Consider the following 23,926-nt stretch of genomic DNA (forward strand, 5'->3'; position numbering starts at 1 on the left):
GCTCCATATGACAATGGTTTTTCAGACAAAAGGTGACACGTGTGCTCATTTGCATGTAATTTCCCAGAATCCCTTGCTGCAGTGGAAACACTGTTTGCTGGGGATAATGGTGAAAGGCAGGGTTGCAGACCTGCCTTAGACATGTGAATGTGCTCACAAGTGATGTTTTTATTTGCTATATATATAGTGGAGAGGAGGTTGTGGGAGTTGGGTTCTCGGGAGATGAAAAAAGAGGAGCCTCACTGTGTATAGTTAACATAGAGTTGTAATAGATCTATCACTTTATTGTGTTGGTCGATAGGGAATGTGCCCACTGCTAGAGATAGAGCCATGATATGGGGCTGAGTCAGGTTCCTGGAAGATAAAGGAGGAACGTGCCATGTACTCAAAAGGAAGTTCCTCAAACATGGGCTGCTGAGTACACGATAGGTGCTGCTGTATCAACAGGCCCATAAGGTAGGGACAAGAAGGGTCATGCACAGTTTGGGGCTGGTCCCCGAGAGAGGGTGCCCCCCTGCCCAGGGTCCCCAGAATAAGTTCCATACCATGGATACTAAGGAAGGTGCCTGTATGGGGATGCTGCACATGCACCCAAAGAAGACGTCTGTATGATATAAAATGTAAATAAAGCATATCTGATTCAAAGTGAAGAGTTCCTGGCCCCCATCTTGTAACAGCGCTGCTTACACGGTGCCAATCACCTTGAGATGGTAAACGGAAACACTAAGTACCACGGTACATACACTACTCTATGTAGCACTCCTTTTGAGCCGTGTAAGGAGCGGTTACATAGGGATCTCTAGCACCTTGCAAAAAGAGACTAGAGTTTAAGGTACAGTAGTTGCAAAAAAAAACAAAAAAGTTTATAATACCAAATGTCGTGTACAAACTCAAGTATAATAATCAGACTATATCCAGCTACGTAATCAAGCACATTTCTTAGGCTTGTATTATACTAAGCACGTGCGCGCACAGCAATGAATAATACCTGTCTTCCTTTGACAGTGTATTCACTGCTGGCGCGCACGCGCACGGCAGACAGCGTTGGCGTGGCAGCGTGGTGGAAATACAAAGGAATTTTTATTTTTGAGCAACTGCCGTACCACGTGACACTGTGAGCCAATCACAGTGCGGCCTACCACCTCCTAGTCGCGCGCGTCACTGTTTGGCCTAGAGGCACTAAACGCGCGCGCCACATGCACACACATAGTGCATACGCATGCACACGTGCCCTTAGTATAATACATGCATTAGGCTGCGGCCATAGTGCGCCACACCTCCCCGTCGCGAGCGCATCCGACTCCACAGAAAGCACAGGAGCACCCAACTCCTTGCACTCCGTTGCTCCCGCCTGCACTACAGTATGTCAGACGCCTTACATAGCGATGGAGCAAATACCTAGCACAGACCATGCTAATAAAATGGCACAAATGGATCAGCAATGGGTTTTTTTTACTCAAAATTGTTGGTTTTTTTTTTTTTTTTTTTGCGTCAAGTCCACTAAAGTTCAAATGAGTAGTGTGCTCCGAATGCATTATTCCCAGTGACCTGCAGATCCTTTTTTTGTGTGTGCTTAGTATTCATTTGTGAGTGCTGCCTGGATCCCTTTTATTGTTTAACCATGTGCTGAAGGGGCTTTGTGACCACAAGGCAGAATCCTAAATTAATCCACTACAAATTTACCCACAGCTCTCAAACATCATTTTTGCAGGGAAGTCTTAATTTGATCTCGGTTTTTTTTTTAATCACTAAGAACCTCCTCCCACTCCCAACAAAGGAATAAATAAGAGAGCATGAAATTCAAGAGATTACACCATAAACTGAGCTTTTCACATCAGTGAATCCGTTAGGCTGGGCCAGACTCCTCAATGCCAGAAGCATCATAAGTATTCTAAGAGTGAGATCAGTGGAGATAAATCAATAGCCAAGTAATGAATTAGATTAAAGTGTTTACTTTTTATTTTTGTCACTTTACCACCATCCCTCTAATGTCTAAAATCCACTGAATCCTTCAAATGTTGCTGATTATTTTGTGAAGGAATGGCTAGCTAACAGGTTTGTGGTTTCAGAGTGAAGTACTTAATGAGACTGTGCCCTGCTGCATGGAAAGTTCTGATTTCCAAATAAAAGGGGGGGGGGGGGGGGTGGATATATATATATTTATTTTTTTTCCTTTTATTTGGAAATCAGAACTTTCCATGCAGCATATATATTCTCTCGTTAGAGGACCCTTTTTAATGTAGCTGTTGCTACCATGCATCTGGAATAAAGCATTTTTACTTTTCACGGATCTGCCTCCAGCCCTAATTCTTTGCAGTGCTCCACCATCTCCCTACACAGACTTCATCTACAAAACGGAACGGATGCACGCAGTTATGGAGCAGAAGGGGTTAATAAGTGAGTGACTTACTATTTTTTATAGCTACTGTGACTATAGGGTATATGCAGGGCTCCAGCCTATGATACAGGATATGATTATCCACATAGTGATTGCACTGGGAGTTTCTTTATATAAGGGCTTCCTTGTGGTTTCACTTTTAAAGTGGTTAGGTTTACTCTGTCCATGTTAGGCTTCATATGGTGAGCCATATACCCTGTCACACATTCATACACTTATACTATTAATATACCCCGGACTCCTAGGCATTATGGCCAACATTGCATAATCTTGGATTTAGAAGCACCATCAGGAGATTCACTTCTCATCTTTTGCTGTTTATATATATATATATATATATATATATATATATATATATATATATATATATATATATATATATATATATATATATATAAAAATAAAAATCCTCAATGGAATGTTTAAAAGCACCCAAGAACGGAAAACATTTGAGCTCAGAATGATAAGACTCTTTGACACCAAAACCAAAGGACTTAATGTGGACATGGGTTTTCTCACACCCTACCAAAATTGTCTGTAATTATCCTGCTTGCCTCTATTCTTATCCACACTTTCTGTGGGCATTCAATGCAAGTATATTGGTAGGTATAATATTGCACACTGAAATGTTAAGTGAAAAGCCAAAAGAAAAAATGGCAGAAGATGCATGAGGTGACCACTCCCAGTAGAAGACCTTCCTGTCAAAATGCGCAGGAGTGGGAGCGTGGTAGGGGGACTTTACTCTTTTCCAGTTACAAGGACCTCATGTGGACTGTTCACACTCTATATCTGTGCCGCCTCTTATGTGAATTTGCATCAGGACCGGCTTTTTCACTTAACATTTCAGTAACATATAAAGACAGAAGCCCTAAGAAGTGAAAAATACATCCAGCAATTTAAACATATTGTACATATATTTGTTACACAGACTTAGGTTCTAAATGTAAAAATGTCACTAAGAATATTTACAGCACCTATAGGCAGATGATGAATTGATGATGATGAATTGAACCACATATTGACCCAACAGTGGAAAAATTATCAAAAATAAAGTAACGGAAAAATAACAACTGAGGATGTACAGTAAGTGCAAAAACGGAACTGTGGACAAGGTAAAGGTGACAAACAAGGATAGCCACAAAGGGAAAAAACAGGGAGGGAAAGAGAAGGGAAAATACAGAGGAAAACACAATGGAACAAAAATGCCAAGAATAGAGTTAAAAAATGCTAAAACTAATAAAAAATCCCAAAAATATAAATAGATGCGCTGGAACTCTGTGCAGCTCTCCACAGGATACAACCACCTCCTTATTAACCTAAAAAGTACAAAAGAGGAGAGCGCATGTAGAACATGGATACAGAGCCAGCCGAGGTATCGGCGGTGGGGAATCAGACCGGGAACAGGACCTCGTGTCCAGATGATGACGCAGTCTGCCATCAAGCGTCCCATCAAAGCAGGTCTCCTTGGAAAGTAGATCACATCTAAGGTTTTACCGCTCATAGGAACAGGTCCCAGAGTATACTCAAATCTTGCTGGCTCCCAGAATAAATAGTCCACACGCGAAGAGACCCCATGTGTTTCGTAGTTTAATAGAACTGCGACTTCATCAACGAACTGAAGTCGCAGTGCGATGATGCAACGAAACGGATCTAGTTTCCCAGAAGACCTGCTTTGATGGGACACCTGATCGCAACCTAACCGTAAGCAGAAGTGGGTCATCATCCGGGCACGAGGTCCTGTTGCCAGTCTGATTCCCCACCGCCGATACCTCTGCAGGCTCTGTATCCATGTTCTGCGTGCGCATGTCCTAGCTACCATTGTGAGTAGCCATTTTTACCCTGTTTTCATTCAAATCCATTTTTTTATATATCTGCGCTATGGAGCTTGCTTCCTCTTATTTATATATATATATATATATATATATATATATATATACAGGTAAACCCCGTTATAGCGCGGTCCTCGGGGTCCACCCCGAGACCACCGCGTTAGTAACGGGGTCGCGCTAATTAAAAAAAAAAAAATGGCCACCGCGCGCCTGATCGGGAGCGAGGGAGTGAGGAGGGAAGGTGTACGCCAGGATCGGGTCCTCGATGGCCCGCGGCATCTGCTGTATGTCCCATATCAGGGCCTGGTGATCGTCAGCTGCGGTACAGATGTGGCAGGAGGAGTGCGGGGCCCAGGAGAGGCCGTTGACGCAGGCGCGGTGGTTGTTGAGCCTCGCCACGGGCGGTCAACGGTACGCGCACGTCCAGGATGACGACCTCCATCCCGTCCATGGCTATGGTGGCCAGGTAGTTGGGGTCCTGCTTGTTCCAGCACAGCCGGAGCAGCGGGTGGTGCTGCGGGTCCTCGTAGATGATGGTGCTGTGCTCCAGGTGCCGCAGGTCAAACATCCGCACCGAGCCGTCGGCCCCCACCGAGGCGAACATGTCCCGGATGTCGTACACCTCTTTGTTGTGGACGATCAGCTGTGTCTTCACGTGGCCGGACACCAGGTTCACTCTGCCCAGCACCTGCCCGGTCTCCAGGCCCCAGATAGTGCAGGTCGTGTCAATGCTGGACGTGCCCAGCAGGTTGGGGTCCACTTCGTTCCAATCGAAGGAGGTCAGGGGGGCCCAAAAGTCGGAGTTTTTGTTGTTGTTCAGTAAACACTCCAGGCGCGTCTCTGTCTCCCCCACCCTCCAGACGCGCAGGTAGTCCCCGCTGGTGGCTAGCAGGTCGGGATACACCTCCTTGGTGTCAGGGATCCACATGAGCTTGGTGGTGGGATACGGGTGGTCGAAAGTGTTTCTGCAAATAAACTCCGGCTGCACAGTGTGCAGTGAGAGTGTGTGCAGTGTAGAGTGTGTGCAGTGTAGAGTGTGTGCAGTGTGAGCAGTGTACAGTGTGTGCAGTGTAGAGTGTGTGCAGTATAGAGTGTGTGCAGTGTGAGCAGTGTAGAGTATGTGCAGTGTGTGCAGTGTAGAGTGTGTGCAGTGTAGAGTGTGTGCAGTGTAGAGTGTGTGCAGTGTGGTGTGTGCAGTGTGCAGCGAGAGTGAGTGCTGGGAGTGTGTGCAGTGTGCTGTGAGCAGTGTGCAGTGTAGAGTGTGTGCAGTGTGAGCAGTGTAGAGTGTGTGCAGTGTAGAGTGTGTGCAGTGAGTGCTGGGTGTGTGTGCAGTGTGTGTGCAGTGTGTGTGCAGTGTGTGTGCAGTGTGTGTGCAGTGTGTGTGCAGTGTGCAAAAAAAAAAATTTTTAATTAAAATTTTTTTTTTTTAAACGAGAGCCACGTGAAAACCGCGTTATAACCGATTTCACGGTATAACGGGGCGCGCTATAACGGGGTGTACCTATATATATATTATATATATATATTACAGCTCAACCCCCTTATGACGCTGTGCTTGAGGTCCAAAGAATCGCATCGCATAATAAGCGGATCGCATTAGAAATAATGTACAATTGTTAGCATGTGAGCACATTCACATGTCTTAGACAGGTCTGCAACCCTGCCTTTCACCATTATCACCAAGCATACAGTGTTCCCACTGCAGCAAGAGATTCTGGGAAATGACATGCAAGTGAGCATCTATAACCGTATTTCATAATTGGTTAATTTGAACTCTTTCTTAAAACAATAGATTTTACAAGATAATGAATTTTATATATCTAACTCTATTGTAATTCAATTAAATGTACCCAGAGTTATATATACACCAATAACTGATACACTTAATTAACAAACTGTATTGGATGGCATAAGAGAGACTCACACATAATACTGCCACTGAGGACGCGATAACGGAGAAACGCGTAGGGCGGGTGAATACAGTGAAAGACGAATTAAGCCTATAGGGAACCATGTTAAAAATGGTTATTGAGGCAAAAAGTGACACTGTGTGCTCATTTGCATGTCATTTCCCAGAATCCCTTGCTGCAGTGGAAGTGCTGTATGCTGGGTGATAATGGGGAAAGGCGGGGTTGCAGACCTGCCTGAGACATGCAGATGAGCATACAGTTATATTTGCATATTTGCTTTCCTGTGGAGGGTTTTTATCACTTTTTTCACTCACCATAACTTAACTCAGTATTATGGTTTAGCCTATCCCATAGCCTCTCTTGCATTCCCAGTAAAATCAACCCCACACTGATGAGACCCATCAAGGTCGAAACAGCTGTCTGTGGGTGGTTTTCTGGGTATGCACCTTAACCCTGGCTGTGCTCAAAGCTGTGACCATGCAGCAAGCTTAAGCCTATAGGGAACCATGTTAAAAATGGTTATTGAGGCAAAAAGTGACACTGTGTGCTCATTTGCATGTCATTTCCCAGAATCCCTTGCTGCAGTGGAAGTGCTGTATGCTGGGTGATAATGGGGAAAGGCCTGAGACATGCAGATGAGCATACAGTTATATTTGCATATTTGCTTTCCTGTGGAGGGTTTTTGTCACTTTTTTTACTCACCATAACTTAACTCAGTATTATGGTTTATATATATATATATATATATATATATATATATATATATATATATATATTGGACACACACAGTTGTGTGAAAAAGAAAGTACATCCTCTTTCAATTCTATGGTTTTACATATCACGACATAATAACAATCATCTGTTCCTTATCAGGTCTAAAAATTAGGTAAATACAACCTCAGATGAACATGTGTGGGTTTTATGCCTATAAAAACAACACATGTAAGCTTCTTGTTTATACTAACATTTTGGGTGATGAAACTCAAATGGAGAAATAAAAGGCACTTGAACTGAAGGCGAACTGTTCTGTTTACAGCATTTACTTCTTTTGAACACAGAAGAGTCAAACACCACTGAAAAAAAGAACATATTGTGTACTGTACATCCTCTTAATCTTTCATAAGTGCTTATGTGCAAGGTCGTGCACATACAAAACACTCCATAAGTAAACTCCTAAAGATGAAGACGTTTTTGGTAATGTTAAGTTAATGTTCTTTTTGTTCCCATTTGTGTAGTTTCCTGTTAATCATTTGAATCGCACGCTCCCTGATTTTTGGGGTTCAGTACTTAGCAGGAAGATAACTGAAAACAGGTCACATGGGTTTATGTGGTTTAAAGGGAAACACATCTAGTTGGCAATTTAGTAGGGTAGATTTCTGGTTGATATGCTGACAAAATAATTAGATAGGTTTAGGTCCCTACTGCAGGGGTTCTCAATTCCAGTCTTCAAGACCCCCCAACAGGTTTTAAGGTCAGGTTTTAAAGATATCTCAGCTTCAGCACAGGGGGTTCAATCAGTGGCTCGGTCTTCGACTGATCCACTGACTGAGCTACCTGTGCTGAAGTTGGGATATCCTCAAAACCTGACTGATCCACTGATTGAGCCACCTGTGCTGAAGTTGGGATATCCTTAAAACCTGATCAGTTGCGGGGTCCTCAGGACAGGAGTTGAGCACCCCTGTACTACTGTACATTCTCACGGCAGGGATGACCTTTATTTAGATTTTATTGAGCATGTACAAGGGTATAGTAATACAACTTCATTACAAGTTATCATTGTCGCAGACCCGTAACATACTGTATAATCAAAAAAAAAAAGTAATCCTTTTCAACAGCATTGATTGTTTATTCAGAGATTTCTGGAGTAGCATCAACACGTATAATGTACTGGGAAGAGCTGAAATCAAGTCAGTAACATGTAATTCTCCACAACCCCCTGTTATATCACATTTTGCAAACAAGGACCATGAAAGAAAAGTAATTTCAAGAAAAACAAAATCACCACATCGGGAGAAATTGTAGGAACATTGAACTTTGTCCGTAGCAAATGCTTTTTCTGTGCTGAATGTGAACAGAAAAATATTTGGGGTCAGTAGATAAAATGAAGCTGGCGAATTGAAGGCCACTTTCACATCTGAACCGTGGCCCAATGTCTGAATAAGGTGCCTTTGTATAAAGCTGATTCATTTTTATTCTATGCACATGTAACCCATATTCCCCCCCCTAGACTCATCTGACATATCTAGGGTGTGTGAGGGCGGATTACATGTACTTAGTGGTGCGTACCTGTGTGGAACAGGGGGGCCTGAGTCTCCCGCGATGGTGTGGGGGATCACAGGGCCAGGCTTGTGGGGTAGTAGCCTCCATGCTTTAGTGGTGCAGCGCCTCCATCCTCTATACTCCCAGGGATATGGGATAGGACCTGTATAGAAGAGTGAACCCTGGTCCCAGGGTGGATGCTCCAGAATCACACAACAGTCTTTGTTATAAAAGTATTGTCTCTATTTATTTGTCGGTTCAGCGCCTCCAAATGTAGTGGCGACCAGCAGCCACAACAACAACAGCAACGTCCCGCTTATCACTCGACCCTCCTCCCTTTACAGGTCTTTCCTCCTCTCCTTCCCTCCAAGTTTATCCTCCGACAGGATGGTCTGGGCTGGGGCGTCAATACCCCGCTGCCCACCTCAGAGGTTATCCTCTGGGTGGGGGATGGTGACCCCATCACTCCAGCATTGGGGTAAGGGGCATTGGTCCACCGGGTCTAAGGTGTTATCAGCTCTACTCAAGGTGGCTGAGTCTCTCCTCTCCTTTGCATGCTCCAAGCTCAGACTCTGCTTCAGCAACCGCTCTCTGCTTCAGCACACCTAACACCAACCCGGACTCACAGGAGCAGCCCACTAAATAGAGACAGCCCCGCCTATCATGATGTCAGCAGACCCCTCCCCTGTGTCTCTGCCTGCACACAGAGTCAGGGGCCTACCTCCACCAATCAAGTCAGGGCTTAAGGCGGGGAAAACCCATGATCACTACTGGTGCCTGCCCGTAACAGGACTTACCACAGTAGGAAGTAGATATTTATAGCCGGTGCTGTTTACAGGGGGCTACACACATATATATACAAACCAATGAAACACCTTCTAGCGCTGGAAGATGCCTTACAGCTCACTGACTTACTGTATATGGGCTGTAAGATGTCTTCCAGCATGGAGAGTGTGTTATGGAATAGCACTGCGTAGTAAATACGGGCCTAGCCCCTTCACTGGCAGAGAGACCTGCATCACGGTGGTTTACAACACATTGCAGTTCTCTCCAGAGTTAATGTTGCATCCTTTACATTGAAATGTCCTGTTATACACTTTGGGCCTGATATATCAAGTTCCAGAAAACTGTGACTGTTCTTTACTTGTTAAATGTCTCACAGCTTTGGTTCATATCACCACCAGCCTCTCTCCAAACCTCCTATTGTTCCTTAAATTGCAACAGCTTCCTATGGTTCATCACTAACGATTCGTGTTGCTCCATATATCCATTCCCTATAAACTCCTTATATAGCTCCAAGTTAGTGCTTTCTATCACTCCTCCCTAATTGTTCCTATAGCTCCATTCAACTACTCCCTGTATCTTCTGCGTAGTTCATGTCTTCTGCGTAGTTCATTCTATTGCTCAATTTAACCTCTCACTTTAATTCCTCACTAATTTTTCCTATAGCTACATAGAACTGCTCCCTATAATTCCTCCTTTTACTCAATATAACAACTTTCTATAACTCGTCCTACTGTCTCTTCATACAACTGCTCCCTATAGCTCCCCCTGTTGCTCCATATAAACACTCTGTATAACTCCTACTATTGCTCCATGTAATTGCTCCTTATACCTCCTTCTATTTCTAAGCATTGTTTAGTGGGTATTTTTAGCAGTGTTCAGTTCCTTTAATATTCAAGGACTCCATTTCCTCAGGCTCAGTACCACAAGATTGGCGTAAAGCAGATGTGGTGCCTATATTTAAAAAGGGAGCTAGATCACAACCAGGGAATTACAGACCTGTAAGCCTGACTTCAATAGTTGGGAAACTACTTGAAGGTTTAATACGGGATAATATTCAGGAATTCTTAATGGAAAACAAAATTATTAGTAATAGTCAGCATGGATTTATGAAGGATAGATCATTCCAAACTAACCTTATTAGTTTCTTTCAGGTGGTAAGTAGGAATTTAGACCAGGGTAATGCAGTTGATGTGGTCTACTTAGATTTTGCAAAGGCTTTTGATATGGTTCCACACAAGAGGTTGGTGTACAAAATAAAGCAAATTGGACTCAGTAATAATATATGCACCTGGATTGAAAACTGGTTGATGGATAGACAACAGCATGTTGTCATAAATGGAACGTTTTCAGGTTGGGCTAAAGTCGTGAGTGGAGTACCTCAGGGATCGGTACTCGGACCCCTGCTTTTTAACGTGTTTATTAATGACCTTGAGGTTGGCATCGAGAGTAAAGTCTCCATCTTTGCTGATGATACTAAATTGTGTAAGGTAATAGAATCAGAGCAGGATGTAATTTCTCTCCAGAAGGACTTGGAGAGACTGGAAACGTGGGCAGGTAAATGGCAGATGAGGTTTAATGCAGATAAATGTAAGGTCATGCATTTGGGATGCAAGAATAACAGGCGACTTACAAATTAAATGGGGATAAATTGGGCGAGTCCTTGATGGAGAAGGATTTAGGAGTGCTTGTAGACAGCAGCCTTAGCAATAGTGCCCAAAGTCATGCAATAGCTGCAAAGGCAAACAAGATCTTATCTTGCATTAAACGGGCAATGGATGGAAGGGAAGTAAACATAATTATTCCCCTTTACAAAACATTAGTAAGATCACATCTTGAATATGGAGTACAATTTTGGGCACCACTCCTAAGAAAAGACATTATGGAACTAGAGAGAGTGCAGAGAAGAGCCACCAAATTAATAAAAGGGATGGATGTGACAGGGTGAATGAACGTCACCAGCCATATACCTGGCAAACCTATGTTTAGGCTTGCAGTGCAGCAGTGACGAGGTTAAGTTTCAGTTGAGAAGGGCTGCTTAATTAGTCTGACCCCAGCTGCATAATCAAGGTGTTTTTAAAAAAACCCGGCTGTACACACATGCAAGCTAGCTGGTTAGGAGACAGGACTCAAATACTGAAGAGATTACTGCTATAAGGTCTGTTTTTCAAAGTACATGTGTGATGAACTGTCTGTGTCCTGCATGTTGAAGAGAAGCTGCCTTGTTTTCTATGCTGAAGAGAAGCTATTTTGTTTTTTTCTGCTGAAGAAAAGCTATTTTGTTTTTGTATGCTGAAGAGAAGCTATTTGTTTTGTGTGCTTTATGTTTTTAAGGCTCAATAAAGAAGCCTTATCAAGAGAACCCGCGTGTGTGGTTGCATGTACCCTGCAATAATGGACAATCTAACTTATGAGGAGAGGCTAGCTAAATTAGATTTATTTACATTAGAAAAGAGGCGTCTAAGAGGGGATATGAAAACTATATACAAATATATTCAGGGACAGTACAAGGAGCTTTCAAATGAACTATTCATCCCAATGGCAGTACAAAGGACTCGGGGCCATCCCTTTAGGTTGGAGGAAAGGAGATTTCACCAGCAACAAAGGAAAGGGTTCATTACAGTAAGGGCAGTTAAAATGTGGAATTCATTACCCATGGAGACTCGAATGGCAGATACAATAGATATGTTCAAAAAGAGGTTGGACATCTTTTAGAAAGGAAAGGTATACAGGGATATATACCAAACAAGTAAACATGGGAAAAATGTTGATCCAGGGATTAATCCAATTGCCAATTCTTGGAGTCAGGAAGGAATTTATTTCTCCCCTTATGAGATATCATTGGATGATATGACACTGGGGTTTTTTGTTTGCCTTCCGCTGGATCAATAAGTAAGTATAGATAAAGGATAAAGTATCTGTTGTCTAAATTTAGCATAGGTTGAACTTGATGGACGTATGTCTTTTTTCAACCTCATCTACTGTAGTGCCGACGATTATTCTAAAACAAACCTGGGCCAATCTCCAAAAAGACCCGGGTACATGCTGGGTACATGCTGCAACATTTCACACATTTCTGCAGACAGACTAATGGCCCATCGGATTAACAGCGGGGGTCCCTGGCAGTACCCCTGCCAGGAACCCCTGCTGTGTTAATCCGATGGGTCATTAGCCTCTGCAGAAAAGTCATTGAAATGTTGCAGCATGCACCACGCATGTACCTGGCTTGTTTAAGGCAAGTTTTAGAATACTCGTTGGCTCGTCTGTACTATGTAAATATGTAAGATTACATAAACCAAGCTCTAGCACAAAAATGAATACTCTGCTATACCACAGATGTAGCCATACTGATTTTCTCTGCGGCCGGAGCATGCCACAGGAAACCAACCATGGCATGTCACGGCCACAGGGAAGAAAGTGGCCAAATGCTTTTTGTCCAACATAAAATCGCTTGTAAAACAAACGGTCTGTGTGGATATCCTCCTCTGTACACTTGTTTCAAGCTCCCAACCAGTTCTCTCTACTGTGTTCTTGTAATTCTGCATGCCGTAAGTCACTAGCGATTTGGTGGTTACGCTTGGCTTGGACCGGAGGCAGGGGAGAAGCACTGAAGCTCCGACAGGAAGAATCCACCAAGAAGAACCCACCCAACGCGTTTCGTGAAAACTCACTTCCTCTGGGGCAACTTTTTTATTTTCTATCTGTCTAAACCTGTAATTGTATCTATTTTCTTATTCGTACACACAGAGTATGCACTGATTCAAAGCCTTGGTGAATGTTTTTCTTTGCTTGGTTGGTAAGCATAAATGTCACTGTTTTAAATCCGTCCCTATCCTAGTGAATGGTTGCTTCATGGGAATGGTACGGGTCATTAACAAAATACTGTACTTAAAAGGAGCCTTTTTTTCCACCTAGATAAACAGAGTTTTGAGTAGAACTGTAACCTTAATACTTCACCGCATGTGTTCAAGAATTTCATAAGCAATAATAAGAAGCTCCACATTCCCCTTAGAGCATCTGATTGTTTCACGATGAAAGGAATTTTATCAACTGTAAACAAAGTTTACTTTTCATTATAAAGCAACAGTTTTTATAATTTGTTTTGCCTACTTTTTTTTAAATGTACATACATTAAGGGGGAAAATCCCTATTACAAACTCCCATGAAATGATGCCTTGCTGTTAACTAATTATACACAGATGGCACATGAAGATTGTTTATTTGCTTCTGTTGTTGCTGAATTTTCTGTTAATTTAGCGCTTCCTCACTCATAATGATTGACTCCATCATGAATATGGATGCATGCTGGATGATTCAATCCTACTCTCACTCCCACAGTGTAAGCTAATCAGTGCTGGGCTTCCTATCAAAAGGCAGCATTGAAGGGTAGGACGCAGCATCAAACAGTGATCAAATACCCTCGTATCTATATATTTTATCAGTACAGTAAAAGTTATTAGATGTTTTTAGGTATAAAGCCAAAAGTATTTTTTCAATTGAATAAAAAGGAATATTTATTGTTCCAAAAACAATTTCAGCATCAAAAAATCTATGTTTTCTAAAATTATAGCAAAAATAGTTCATAATACATGCAGGGAGCTGAATGCACAGAAGTATTTACGTGGCAATTCAAGGCGGCGATTATTTTTGCTTGGCTACCAGGCATCACGTAAAGCCACTTTTCAAAGCTCACACGCCCTACGGGCCAATAGGAAAGCGTGACGTCTTGGTGCGGCTTTCTGTTGGCCCAGGAGCTTTTAGAAAGCAAAGGGGTACCCCCTCGGGAGATAAGTATCTCTGGAAGCAGGAGTTCGCTGGAGCTGAAATTAACGGTGTTCACCTGCTTTGATTCTCTGTAACAAATGTAAAAAAAAAAAATCAATAGCTTGCATTGCTCCTTTAACCAAATAAAAATATTACTTGTGAGCACATTCACATGTCTCAGACAGGTCTACAATCCTGCTTCTCACCGTTATCTCCTAGCACTGGCGTAGCTAGGCATGTGTGGGCCCTCGGGCAAAATGTTTCTATTACATTGGCTGTGCATGCGCGATCGGCACTTGCCGGCTGTGCATGCGTGGTTGGCAAGTGCCGATAACGCATGCGCACGAGCAGCTAGCAAGTGCGATCGCGCATGCGCAGTCGGGAAGCGCTGTTTGCGCATTAGCAGTCGGCGAGTGTCGGGACAAATTTAGATTGGTCACCCTAGAGCTTCAGACTGATTATCTTCTTATCTTTGCAGAGGCAGCTAATAATTTTCCAATATAATTTCTTAATTTAATACGAAATTACTTATTTTAACTAGTTACATGCTGAATATATATGTATATAGACAATATAACATCTTTATTATTTAGGCCTGAAATCATCCTTTCAACACAGACAAAGAACCCCCCCACCCCCAGAGACACACAGACCTAGCCCCCCACAGAGACACAGACACACTTTACCTTTGGGGCAGGGACTGGGAAGGCCTCAGGTCCGGCACTGCTCCCGCAGGTGGATGCGAACATTAGGCCCACCTTCTGGGGGTGGGCCCAATGTCCGACACTGACAGCAGAGGTAGAAGTGGAAGCCGGGCTGCAGCAGCGGGAGAGTAAAAAATCTCATATGTTCCGGTTGAAATTGCCGCTCCAAGTGGTTTGGAGAAGCAATTTGAAAACTGATACAAATTAGACATTTTACTCACCCCTTTGGGACACTGGGACAAAGTCTAAAAAAACGGTACTGTCTCGGTCAAACCGGTACATATAGTCACCTTAGCCATAAGATGCTTTCCAACATGGAAAGCGTCTTATGAAGTAGCCCTTTCGTACAAATATGACCCACAGTTTATGAGAAGTGTACAAACCTTGTTTGCATAAACCCAATAGCAGGAGGCGTAAAATGTAAAAAAAAAGCACACAGAAACTGGAGACACCGACTTCCATCGTCAAGATATGCATACAGTGCGTGAAGTCAAGAGTCCAGTTTATTGTGTTATCATAAACCTTCAAGAAAAAATGGGGATCAAACGTCTGTGTGGCCAACAGAACACGCGCAATAAAGATAAAGTGACAGTAATCAACAAAACAAAGTACAGTTCTACTTACAAAAGTCTTGTCAACAAATTGAATAGATTTATTTCAGGAACAATGGAGACATCAGGTTTAAGAATGTACCAAATACAATCTCCACATGGAACCACTTCCTTCAAAAAGACAGAACACAAGCCACAGTTTGGGAATGCGCTGTTTTTAATAGAACATTGTGAGTCGGAAATTCAAAGGAGCCAAGATTTCCCCTCGGATAAACCACCTGTGTCATGTTTTCGCACTACAGTGTATTGTGTATTTCTCTTTTTATTCTGGTTGACATTTTATACTTCCCTTGGATTTTGGAGAGTATGTGTAATAGAGGGAACTTTTGGAAACAGTTCCCACCGGAGGGTTTGAGCAATAATTTGATCACCTTTTTTACATTGCTGTATTTGACACAACAAACACCTTTTAAATAATGTATTCATAGTGATTAGTCACAAATATTTATTTACACACTAATAGTGTTTGAAGTCACAATTACTGTTTGTATACTATAAGCTATTGAATTATTCCTGATATTTATTTGCATATGCACATATATCTATGGGAGCGCCGTTCTAAACCTCTTTCTGGGAATCTAGGATTGGTTCTTTAGCAGGTTTTCCTGATTAATTAGGGCTGTTATATAGTGCGCGCAACAATTATAGTTGGCTGAGGTTAGTCAGCCTTTCTATAATAGGGACGCGCGCGCGCATGGTAGTGTGCGTGGAGCCAACCGACTAGGGAGAAGATGAAGAAAATAATGAATTTGCGCCACTACCGCTGCTGTTAATGTGTGTGTGTGTGTGTGTGTGTGTGTGTGTGTGTGTGTGTGTGTGTGTGTGTGTGTGTGTGTGTGTGTGTGTGTGTGTGTGTGTGTGTGTGTGTGTGTGTGTGTGTCAATAAGTGCACAAATACATTTTTTTTTATTTAGCCAACATGTATTTTTTTATTTTAGAAATTATTCACTCACACATTCTATACACATACATATACACACACACATAGTATACACACACACACACACACACAGTACCTTCCCAGCATGTCGCTCCCGGCAGCACGAACTCTATACGTACAAAAAGTGTGCGCCACGTGCACGTGCAATTACTATATAACAAGGTTCAAGGGTAACTACAGCCGACTGGAGGAAATCAGGGCACTGAGTAGGACTGCCAGCTAGCCTTGATTATTATTCATGTGGCTGTAACTTTTTAAAAACAAAGTTTGTATTGAGTTTACTTTCAAGCCTGAATCTCTCTCTGTTGAATACACAGAAATCCTGCTCGTCACCACACTGTGATTCTCCAGCTACAGATGCAGGCTTGTCCTCCAGCAAATAACTAACTGCAACCTCTGACATGTACAACACTGTGTGCATATTATAACAAGCCCCCCCCCCCGAGTTGACCTTTTGAAACCGGCTTTTTAACTTTCAGGGGAGGTGCTAATAATTGTGACTTTTGTTTCAGAGTTATTTAACAAATAAGCTAGGGTGCAGCCATTAAGTATAAACTCGATAAAATTGTCCGTTCCATTGACCTCAGCAATGTTTACCGAGCTTGAAATTGCTTAATTGGTTCAAGGAACGTCAATTTAGAGATGATTGTGCTGCTCTGAACTTTAATCCATTCTATGAGCTCTCTCAAAAACAATTACTTGGCAGTGGTCGCTGCCTCCTTAAAACGGTATGAGCTCAGAGTGTCATTATACCCAAGAGATATTGAGATGAGAGCTTGGTTTAACATGATGTATTTTAAAGGTGTAATGCAGTCTGTGAGAGTTTTTAATTTGTACATTGTTGATAAAGGTGGTGTTGTCTGAAATCAAGTATGGACCTTGTTTTTTTTCCGCAGCTTTCTGAATCTGTTGGAAAGATCAAGAGGTTAATACATTTTGCCTTCCAGCTTGTTCCATACAGTCAGCAGCCTTGTTCATTTTTGTTTCTTTGAATCGTCTCTTTTAGCAGAATTTGCTATAAAGAAAACAGCTGTAGTAGCAGGATTGGTCCTGGTAAAAATTACCTTTTGGCAGGGGCGGATTGTAGGTACATAGCGGCCCGGGCCATTCCTTGAAGAGCGGCCCTCCTTCTGCAGTCTTGTGTGATGTCACGTTGTCATGGCAATGTGTCGCCATTTGACTTCACAGTGTCATTTATCGTCTGGTCACCATGACAATGTGACGTTCCTGGAGGAGATGCCGCTCCGTAGAATGTAAGGCTGAGTTCAGGCTGATTTCAGGGTGGATACTATGCGCACACGATCGGCACACTGCAATGTTTTTAAACTAACCATGTCACATTGCAGCTTCTTGTGGCGGCTGACGCTGCTACATTTTGCCGCCACAACCGAAATTGATTTTTCGGGCTGCAGTCGCGTCACGTGAGCTGTTTCAGCGAATCAGCTCCGTGACATTTTCGCCCCGCCCCCAAATGCCGCGAACCAACTACTGCAGCTAAGGCACAGATCACTGGGCTGCAGGAGCGCGCGACAGAGGCGCGCACGGAACCCTAAGACAACCCCTTCTCACTTACTCCAACACACAATACACACACACGCAAACCCGATCGGCCAGTAGGGCAATCCACCCATGCCTTTGCTGGTAGTAATGACGAGAGCTCTTCACAGATCTACCTGAAGAGGACCCTTGGGAGGTAGAAGGGTGGGTTATACTTAACATACAATATGATTGCTTTTTTTTTTTTAAACCATGAAATAAGAACATCTAAAACAACTTCAATGCCCACATTTAAAATGTTTACAAACATTTATAAGACAATTTAAAAAAAAAAAACCTCAGTGGTCTGATTAACATATAAGAGGCATCAATCACCAATCAGTAAAGATGCTCAGCAGGGATTTGATCTTCCTGCTCTGATTAGATTGCTAGGAGATGTCTAGTGAGAGAGATTGAGGGAAGAGGCACGGATTACTGCTACGTGCCCTCCTTTCTCAGTGCTAAACATCCATGGAATTATGTGCTCTTCTCAGAGGAAGGAGAATGATTTGCCCTGAAAGCAGCATCAGTTACTGTGTTGTCTAACACCGTAAAGCCTCCATTTATCAGCATAAAAGGTGACTTCAGATTTAGCAACATTTGTAATCGTATCTATTATTAATTTTAGTATGATTAATAATTTTAGTATAACAATTATTTAGCTAAAACATTAAAAGCTTAAATGACATAGTAAATATAATTTAGAGGAATAATGGATTTGTTACCCCAATTAATTTACAAAGTAATGCTTGGTGCTTAGAAAGAGGACAATAAAGAGACTTGGCCAAAAGTCTAACTGGTATCTATAGTACAAGGATCGCTAGACTAATCCTTCTACTTCACATAAAGACTTGTCTTGTTTTCTGTTATTAACAGAGGCACCAAGTTAGCAACGTCCTCTGGCGACACGACTGTTCGGATCTGGGACTTTGCAAAGGCAGAGTGTATCCTGACATTGGAAGGGCACATGCATGCAGTGTGGGACTGCTCTTGGCACACGTGTGGTGATTTCCTAGCTTCCTGTTCCTTGGATAACACCAGCAAGATCTGGGATCTTAACAGGTGAGTGAATGCATACAGTATTTTAACGTATATTATAGGTTAAAGCTGAAAAATTCCGGGCATTACTGAAGTCCTTGCTCTCTGATTGGTTAAAATTCCGGGCATTATTTATTCAGTAATGCCCGGAATTTTTGCATCTTGAAGGTGTTTATTTCAATCTGTTTTATTTCCAGCCAATCAGCTTTTCTTTTTGGTCAGAGACAGGGCAGGGGATTGGTCCATAGGTAGGAACAGCTCTGAGAAAGGGCAGGGGATTGGTCCGAAGGAAGAAGCAGGCAGTGACTCCTCCCTCTCGCTCCGGAACAGAGCCGACAGATTCAGTGAGGAAGGAGATAAGGGAGTGTGTACTGTAGCTGCAAAGCAAGTGAGCGGCTCTCTGCAGTTTTTGTGGCTACAGTTTGTGTGTGTGTTTGTCAGTCAGTGTGTCTTCAGCAGTGTGAGTAGCAGCAGCAGTGTTTGTGTGGCAGTGTGGCAGTGTGTCAGCAGCAGTGTTTGTGTGTGTTTGTGTCAGCAGCAGTGTTTGTGTGTTTGTATGTGTCAGCAGCAGCAGCAGCAGCAGTGTCTCTGTGTTTGTGTCAGTGTGTCAGTAGCAGCAGCATCGTTTGTGTGTCAGTGTGTCAGCAACAGCAGCGGTTGTGTGTGTGTGGTGTGCTGTATGTGTGTGTAGCAGCAGAGTTTGTATGTAGCAGCAGTTTGTTTTGTGTAGAACTGCACTGTGTGTGTGTGTGGAGCTGCAGTGCATGTGTGTGTGTGTGTGTCAGTAGCAGCGTTTGTGTGTTTGCGTGTGTGTGGTGTGCTGTTGTGTTTTATGAGTGTAGCAGCAGCAGAGTTTGCATGGGCCTGTTTCAAAATATTAAAATAAGACCCCAATTCTGTGTTGGCCAAAAATAGGTGCAAAATACAGTTTGCATGTGTGTGGTGAACGTAACAACTCAACAGGCAGAGCAGAGGCATACATACTGTATGCCTAATTTATTTGAATGAGCTTAACATGGGCGTACACATGTTAAATAGCACCTGTCTTGTATTAGAGACTAATCTAGTTTGATTAAAAACGGTTCTTAATTTAAGACCTCTTCTTAATTGTGTACCAATAAGGACCAAGTGCAAATCTGACTAAACTATACAAACCCAACATTTGCAACTTGCATTTTCTGAAGTCACGTTTAAAATTGCTGCTTTATGGCTGTGTAGACGCTACCTGTCAATGCTGGCGATTCCTGAGAATAAACCAAGATTTCGCAGAAAAATGGAGCGCATTTATAGGGTTAGAGTTAATGTATTTGGCATGGGGTACTCCAGAGTTACCCCCTAAGAGATTTTTTTCCTTGGTTATCATGCGGCTCAGTTTTCTTCTGCTTAGCTCTGTTGTTGCAGACTGAGGCCAGTCATGTTTTTAAGGGTGTAGAGGTATGCTGATTCAATTAAGCGCAAACTTTACTCGGATGTAATTATTACACACAGACGTGTACCTGTACTAACAACTCTGTAGTTCCTAACTCTAAAGCAGCTCCTAATCATACCGTAAATATAGTGATAGCACAGCGCTGATATTAACACCACCACTATTTTGGTTCCGTTTAAACTTTAAATCAGACTCATAGTTTTAGTATTTCCTTTTCTCTACAACAGGCTTTTTTGAGTAGGGGCACCTCTGAAGGATATTTTAAATCTCAGGGCACCCCAGCTCTTCACACTTAACTAACCTGCTACATGCAATACACTCACCCTACTTATCACAAGCAGACACCCAACACACTCACCCACCCTCTTATTACGCACCACACATTCATACTTACAAATCATACTAACCCTTTTACTCAAAACGCACTCCACAAGTATCCCCCTTCTCATACAGCACACACCCTCATTCTTAATCATAAACACCATTTTCACCCTCCTAACCTTAATTACACCACATACCTTCCCACACCCCACAAGATGAATACTAGTCTCCCTCCTCTACCCCACACAAAGTCATCACACACACCACCCATTCGGAGGGTTGTGATGACTTTGTGTGAGGGGTAGGAGCCATATGTGCCCACTGAGCAGTTGCCATGTTTGAGGTGGGGGAAAACAGGGAAGGCGTGAGGGCTTTGTGTAGGGAGTAGAGTGTGATGGCGTTTTACCCTGGGGCTGCGGGTCATAGGGTTGGTCACACCAGGGTTCCCCGGCAGCCTGGCTGAGAAACAATGCTTCCTTTGTGAACCTTGTTGATTCCTTTGTAGGTCTAATAAATACTCCCATATCTTCTTTTTTCCTTCAATTCACAGATACCCCAGACTATCCTATTAAGTAGTTAAGATGTAAGCCATGCACTATTTTAGTTTTTCTTCTGTGCATTATATGTGCTTTGTCTATGTCTTCAGTAGATGTAGCCTCCAGACGTGACCTCATCATCATAAATGAGACCCACCTAGTCTTTCCACGTTTCCTATTGATTCAAAGTCAGATTCTACCACAATTTGTACTTTCTCCTGAACTTCCCATTGCTATATGGTTTCCTAATTTCTGTCAACAGCATTTCTGTGCCTTCCAAGCATAGACTTCATGTTCCCCTGACACTTGTTCTGAAAAGCTTTTTAAGCACACACTTTTTGTTAGAGGAAAATAACTTATGGGTTAGTCTGCATCACCACCTCATTCTTTCTCCTGGTATTTCCTTTCTTGCATGGCATCCTTTAGAACCCTGTCCCACTGCCTGGTTACATACTGTAGTTGGGTTACTCCACCCGTAATCACATGGAGAAACTCTGTGAAGGGCCTACTGACAGCAATGGTTAAAACGGATCAAATCTACGATGACCTTTCTCTCCATTTTTTCCCTCTCAATAAGACATTCAGAGGGAGCATGTAAGTGTCATCCATCAAAGACAAGATTGTGAGAAAACATAATAAACCCTTAAAATACAAAAGGTGCGCGGCAGCATATCACAGCCGTGCCGGCAACTGTCTCCTTTCCAACAGGCTGTTATAAACAGTAAATAAGAAATAGCCACTAAATAACTGCCTTAGAGAGCCTAATCTCTCTCCTCAGCAGTTGAAAAGAATGTCGTATTTCATCAAGCAGCTCATTTCATAGTATGATAACGCTGAACTCCTTCACAACAAATATGCTGTTTCTTACCAGCAGCCAAAGCTAACTGCTCCACACCAATACATATAGTGGCATGAGTTTAAAGCAGCCTTGCCAGATTGATAGGGGAAAGTGGTACCCTTGTAAAAACTAACATGGTCCATAGTATGGTGATGTTGTCTATCTGCCCTCTTCCAGCCACCCACTGAGAAAGAAAGGAAAGCAAGCACGATGTGCAAACTATCATGTTTAATGTGCTCTGCCTACTAACTCCCAGCAGGTACAATGTGCAAAGCATGCTGTACAATGTGCTCTGCTCTCTAAGGCGTGTAATATAGTGTGCGCGCGTGTGCTACTGTACACGTGAGCGTCAATTATAATTGGCTGTGTTAGCCAGACATTTGTATACAGTACTTGGGACGTGCGCGTGCATGGCTGTGAGCGGTGGTGCGGCAGACCAGGGAAAATACAAGAAAATTGTATTTTCGCGCTGCTGCCACCACGCCGCAAACCAATCAGTGTGGCCTAATGCTGTGACATCAGTCACGCCCCTTGACCGCGTGTGTCACTGCTTGCACCCTAACAACTAAACGCGCACGCCACGTGCACGGCCGGACGCACGTCCACGCATGCACCAGCGCCTACTATATAACAAGCCTTAGTCTCTTACTCTTTGGAAGGGACATAAAAAGCCTTAGTCTCTTACTCCTCGGTAGGGACATACTCTTTGGAAGGGACTCTTTGGAAGGGCTTCTCAGTTAGTTAGAAGGGCATTAGAGGACATGATGTCATTGCAATAAATGCCATTTGATAGTCATAAATGTTCACATTTTTAACAACTGTGGCTTACATAAAACATTTCATAATAATGCTTATTATACCACATTTTTACTTTCATTTGTGTAAAATATAAGAGTTTCCTACGTGTGATGGAGATTGTTACCGAGAAAAGTTTATACCACTTCAGACTTGTTTGATCTTTTTTTAAGGCAAATGATGAAATGTTACACATAAAAGGTGCAAAATGAGATAAATCTCATTATAATCTGTGCGTCATGTAACTCCTCCTATTGACGTTTCCCAAATCGCAATAAGACGCACCTTGAAACAAAGAGACACACTGTGAAAATTATGCAATTTGCATACATTTTGCTTCAAATTTGGCATGATACACTCACCCCCTTTATGCTGCAGAAGTTTTGAAAAAGTTTAGTTTTTGTATTGTTATTCATTGCATCATATTCATTTTCACAGTGGAATGACAGGGAAGTCCTACCATACATTGTTTCCTGGGGCAACGGGTTTGATTACACCAAAGAACGATGCTGTTCAACTCTGTTAGGGGTGCACAAACATTTTTGTGTGCGCCCCCCACCTGCTCTCCCCCTTCCTGCTCATGCCCACCCCCCTTACCTTTTCTCCTTTTTGTTTTCTGATGTGATGACGTCATGTGACATCACGTTGCCATGGCGACTCATCGCCAGAAGCCACCGGAGACATGGTAAGGGACTTAGGCCGCGTCCATAGTGGAACCTGATTTTAAAAATCATTTGTCCCAAATCAAGTTAATGCAAGATGAAGAAATCTCTGTCATATCCATCCTAGAATAAGCTTTGATGTGTTGGAGTAGACTGTGATGAAGACCTTAGGGAAAGATTCAACCTAGAATTCTTATAGTTACTGTACAGTACAGGCATACCCCGGTTTAAGGACTCTCACTTTAAGTACACTCGCGAGTAAGGACATATCGCTCAATAGGCAAATAGCAGCTCACGTATGCGCCTGTCAGCACGTCCTGAACAGCAATACCGGCTCCCTACCTGTACCGAAGCTGTGCGCAAGCGGGGAGACTATAGAACCTGTTACAAATGTGTTATTTACATCAGTTATGCACGTATAGGACGATTGCAGTACAGTACATGCATCGATAAGTGGAAAAAAGGTAGTGCTTCACTTTAAGTGCATTTTCGCTTTACATACATGCTCTGGACCCATTGCGGACGTTAATGCGGGGTATGCCTGTATGTCAAATGAAATTAGCCAGACCTCAC

General features: G+C 42.8%; 2 protein-coding genes across 5 annotated transcripts in view; one reads left to right on the plus strand and one right to left on the minus strand.

The window, feature by feature from the left end:
• LOC142498590 (DDB1- and CUL4-associated factor 7-like) overlaps positions 1–12,724 on the minus strand; it is a 35,127-nt gene extending 22,403 nt beyond the window's left edge. Inside the window, 4 exon segments of the mRNA XM_075606798.1 lie at positions 3,806–4,093; positions 4,431–4,629; positions 4,631–5,209; positions 12,671–12,724. Coding sequence (XP_075462913.1) covers positions 3,806–4,093; positions 4,431–4,629; positions 4,631–5,209; positions 12,671–12,724 — 1,120 coding nt within the window.
• The window catches only part of SPAG16 (sperm associated antigen 16), a 543,868-nt gene that overhangs the window by 306,896 nt on the left and 213,046 nt on the right, over positions 1–23,926 (plus strand). For 3 of the 4 annotated variants that reach the window (XM_075607225.1, XM_075607227.1, XM_075607228.1), the window contains one exon: positions 18,611–18,796. The exons of the other annotated variant lie outside the window; for it this stretch is intronic. In XM_075607225.1, the coding sequence (XP_075463340.1) occupies positions 18,611–18,796 (186 nt within the window). The remainder of the gene's footprint in view (positions 1–18,610; positions 18,797–23,926) is intronic. 4 annotated transcript variants of the gene reach the window in all.

The sequence above is a fragment of the Ascaphus truei genome, chromosome 7, assembly GCF_040206685.1.
Source record: "Ascaphus truei isolate aAscTru1 chromosome 7, aAscTru1.hap1, whole genome shotgun sequence".
NCBI classification, from domain to species: Eukaryota; Metazoa; Chordata; class Amphibia; order Anura; family Ascaphidae; genus Ascaphus; species Ascaphus truei.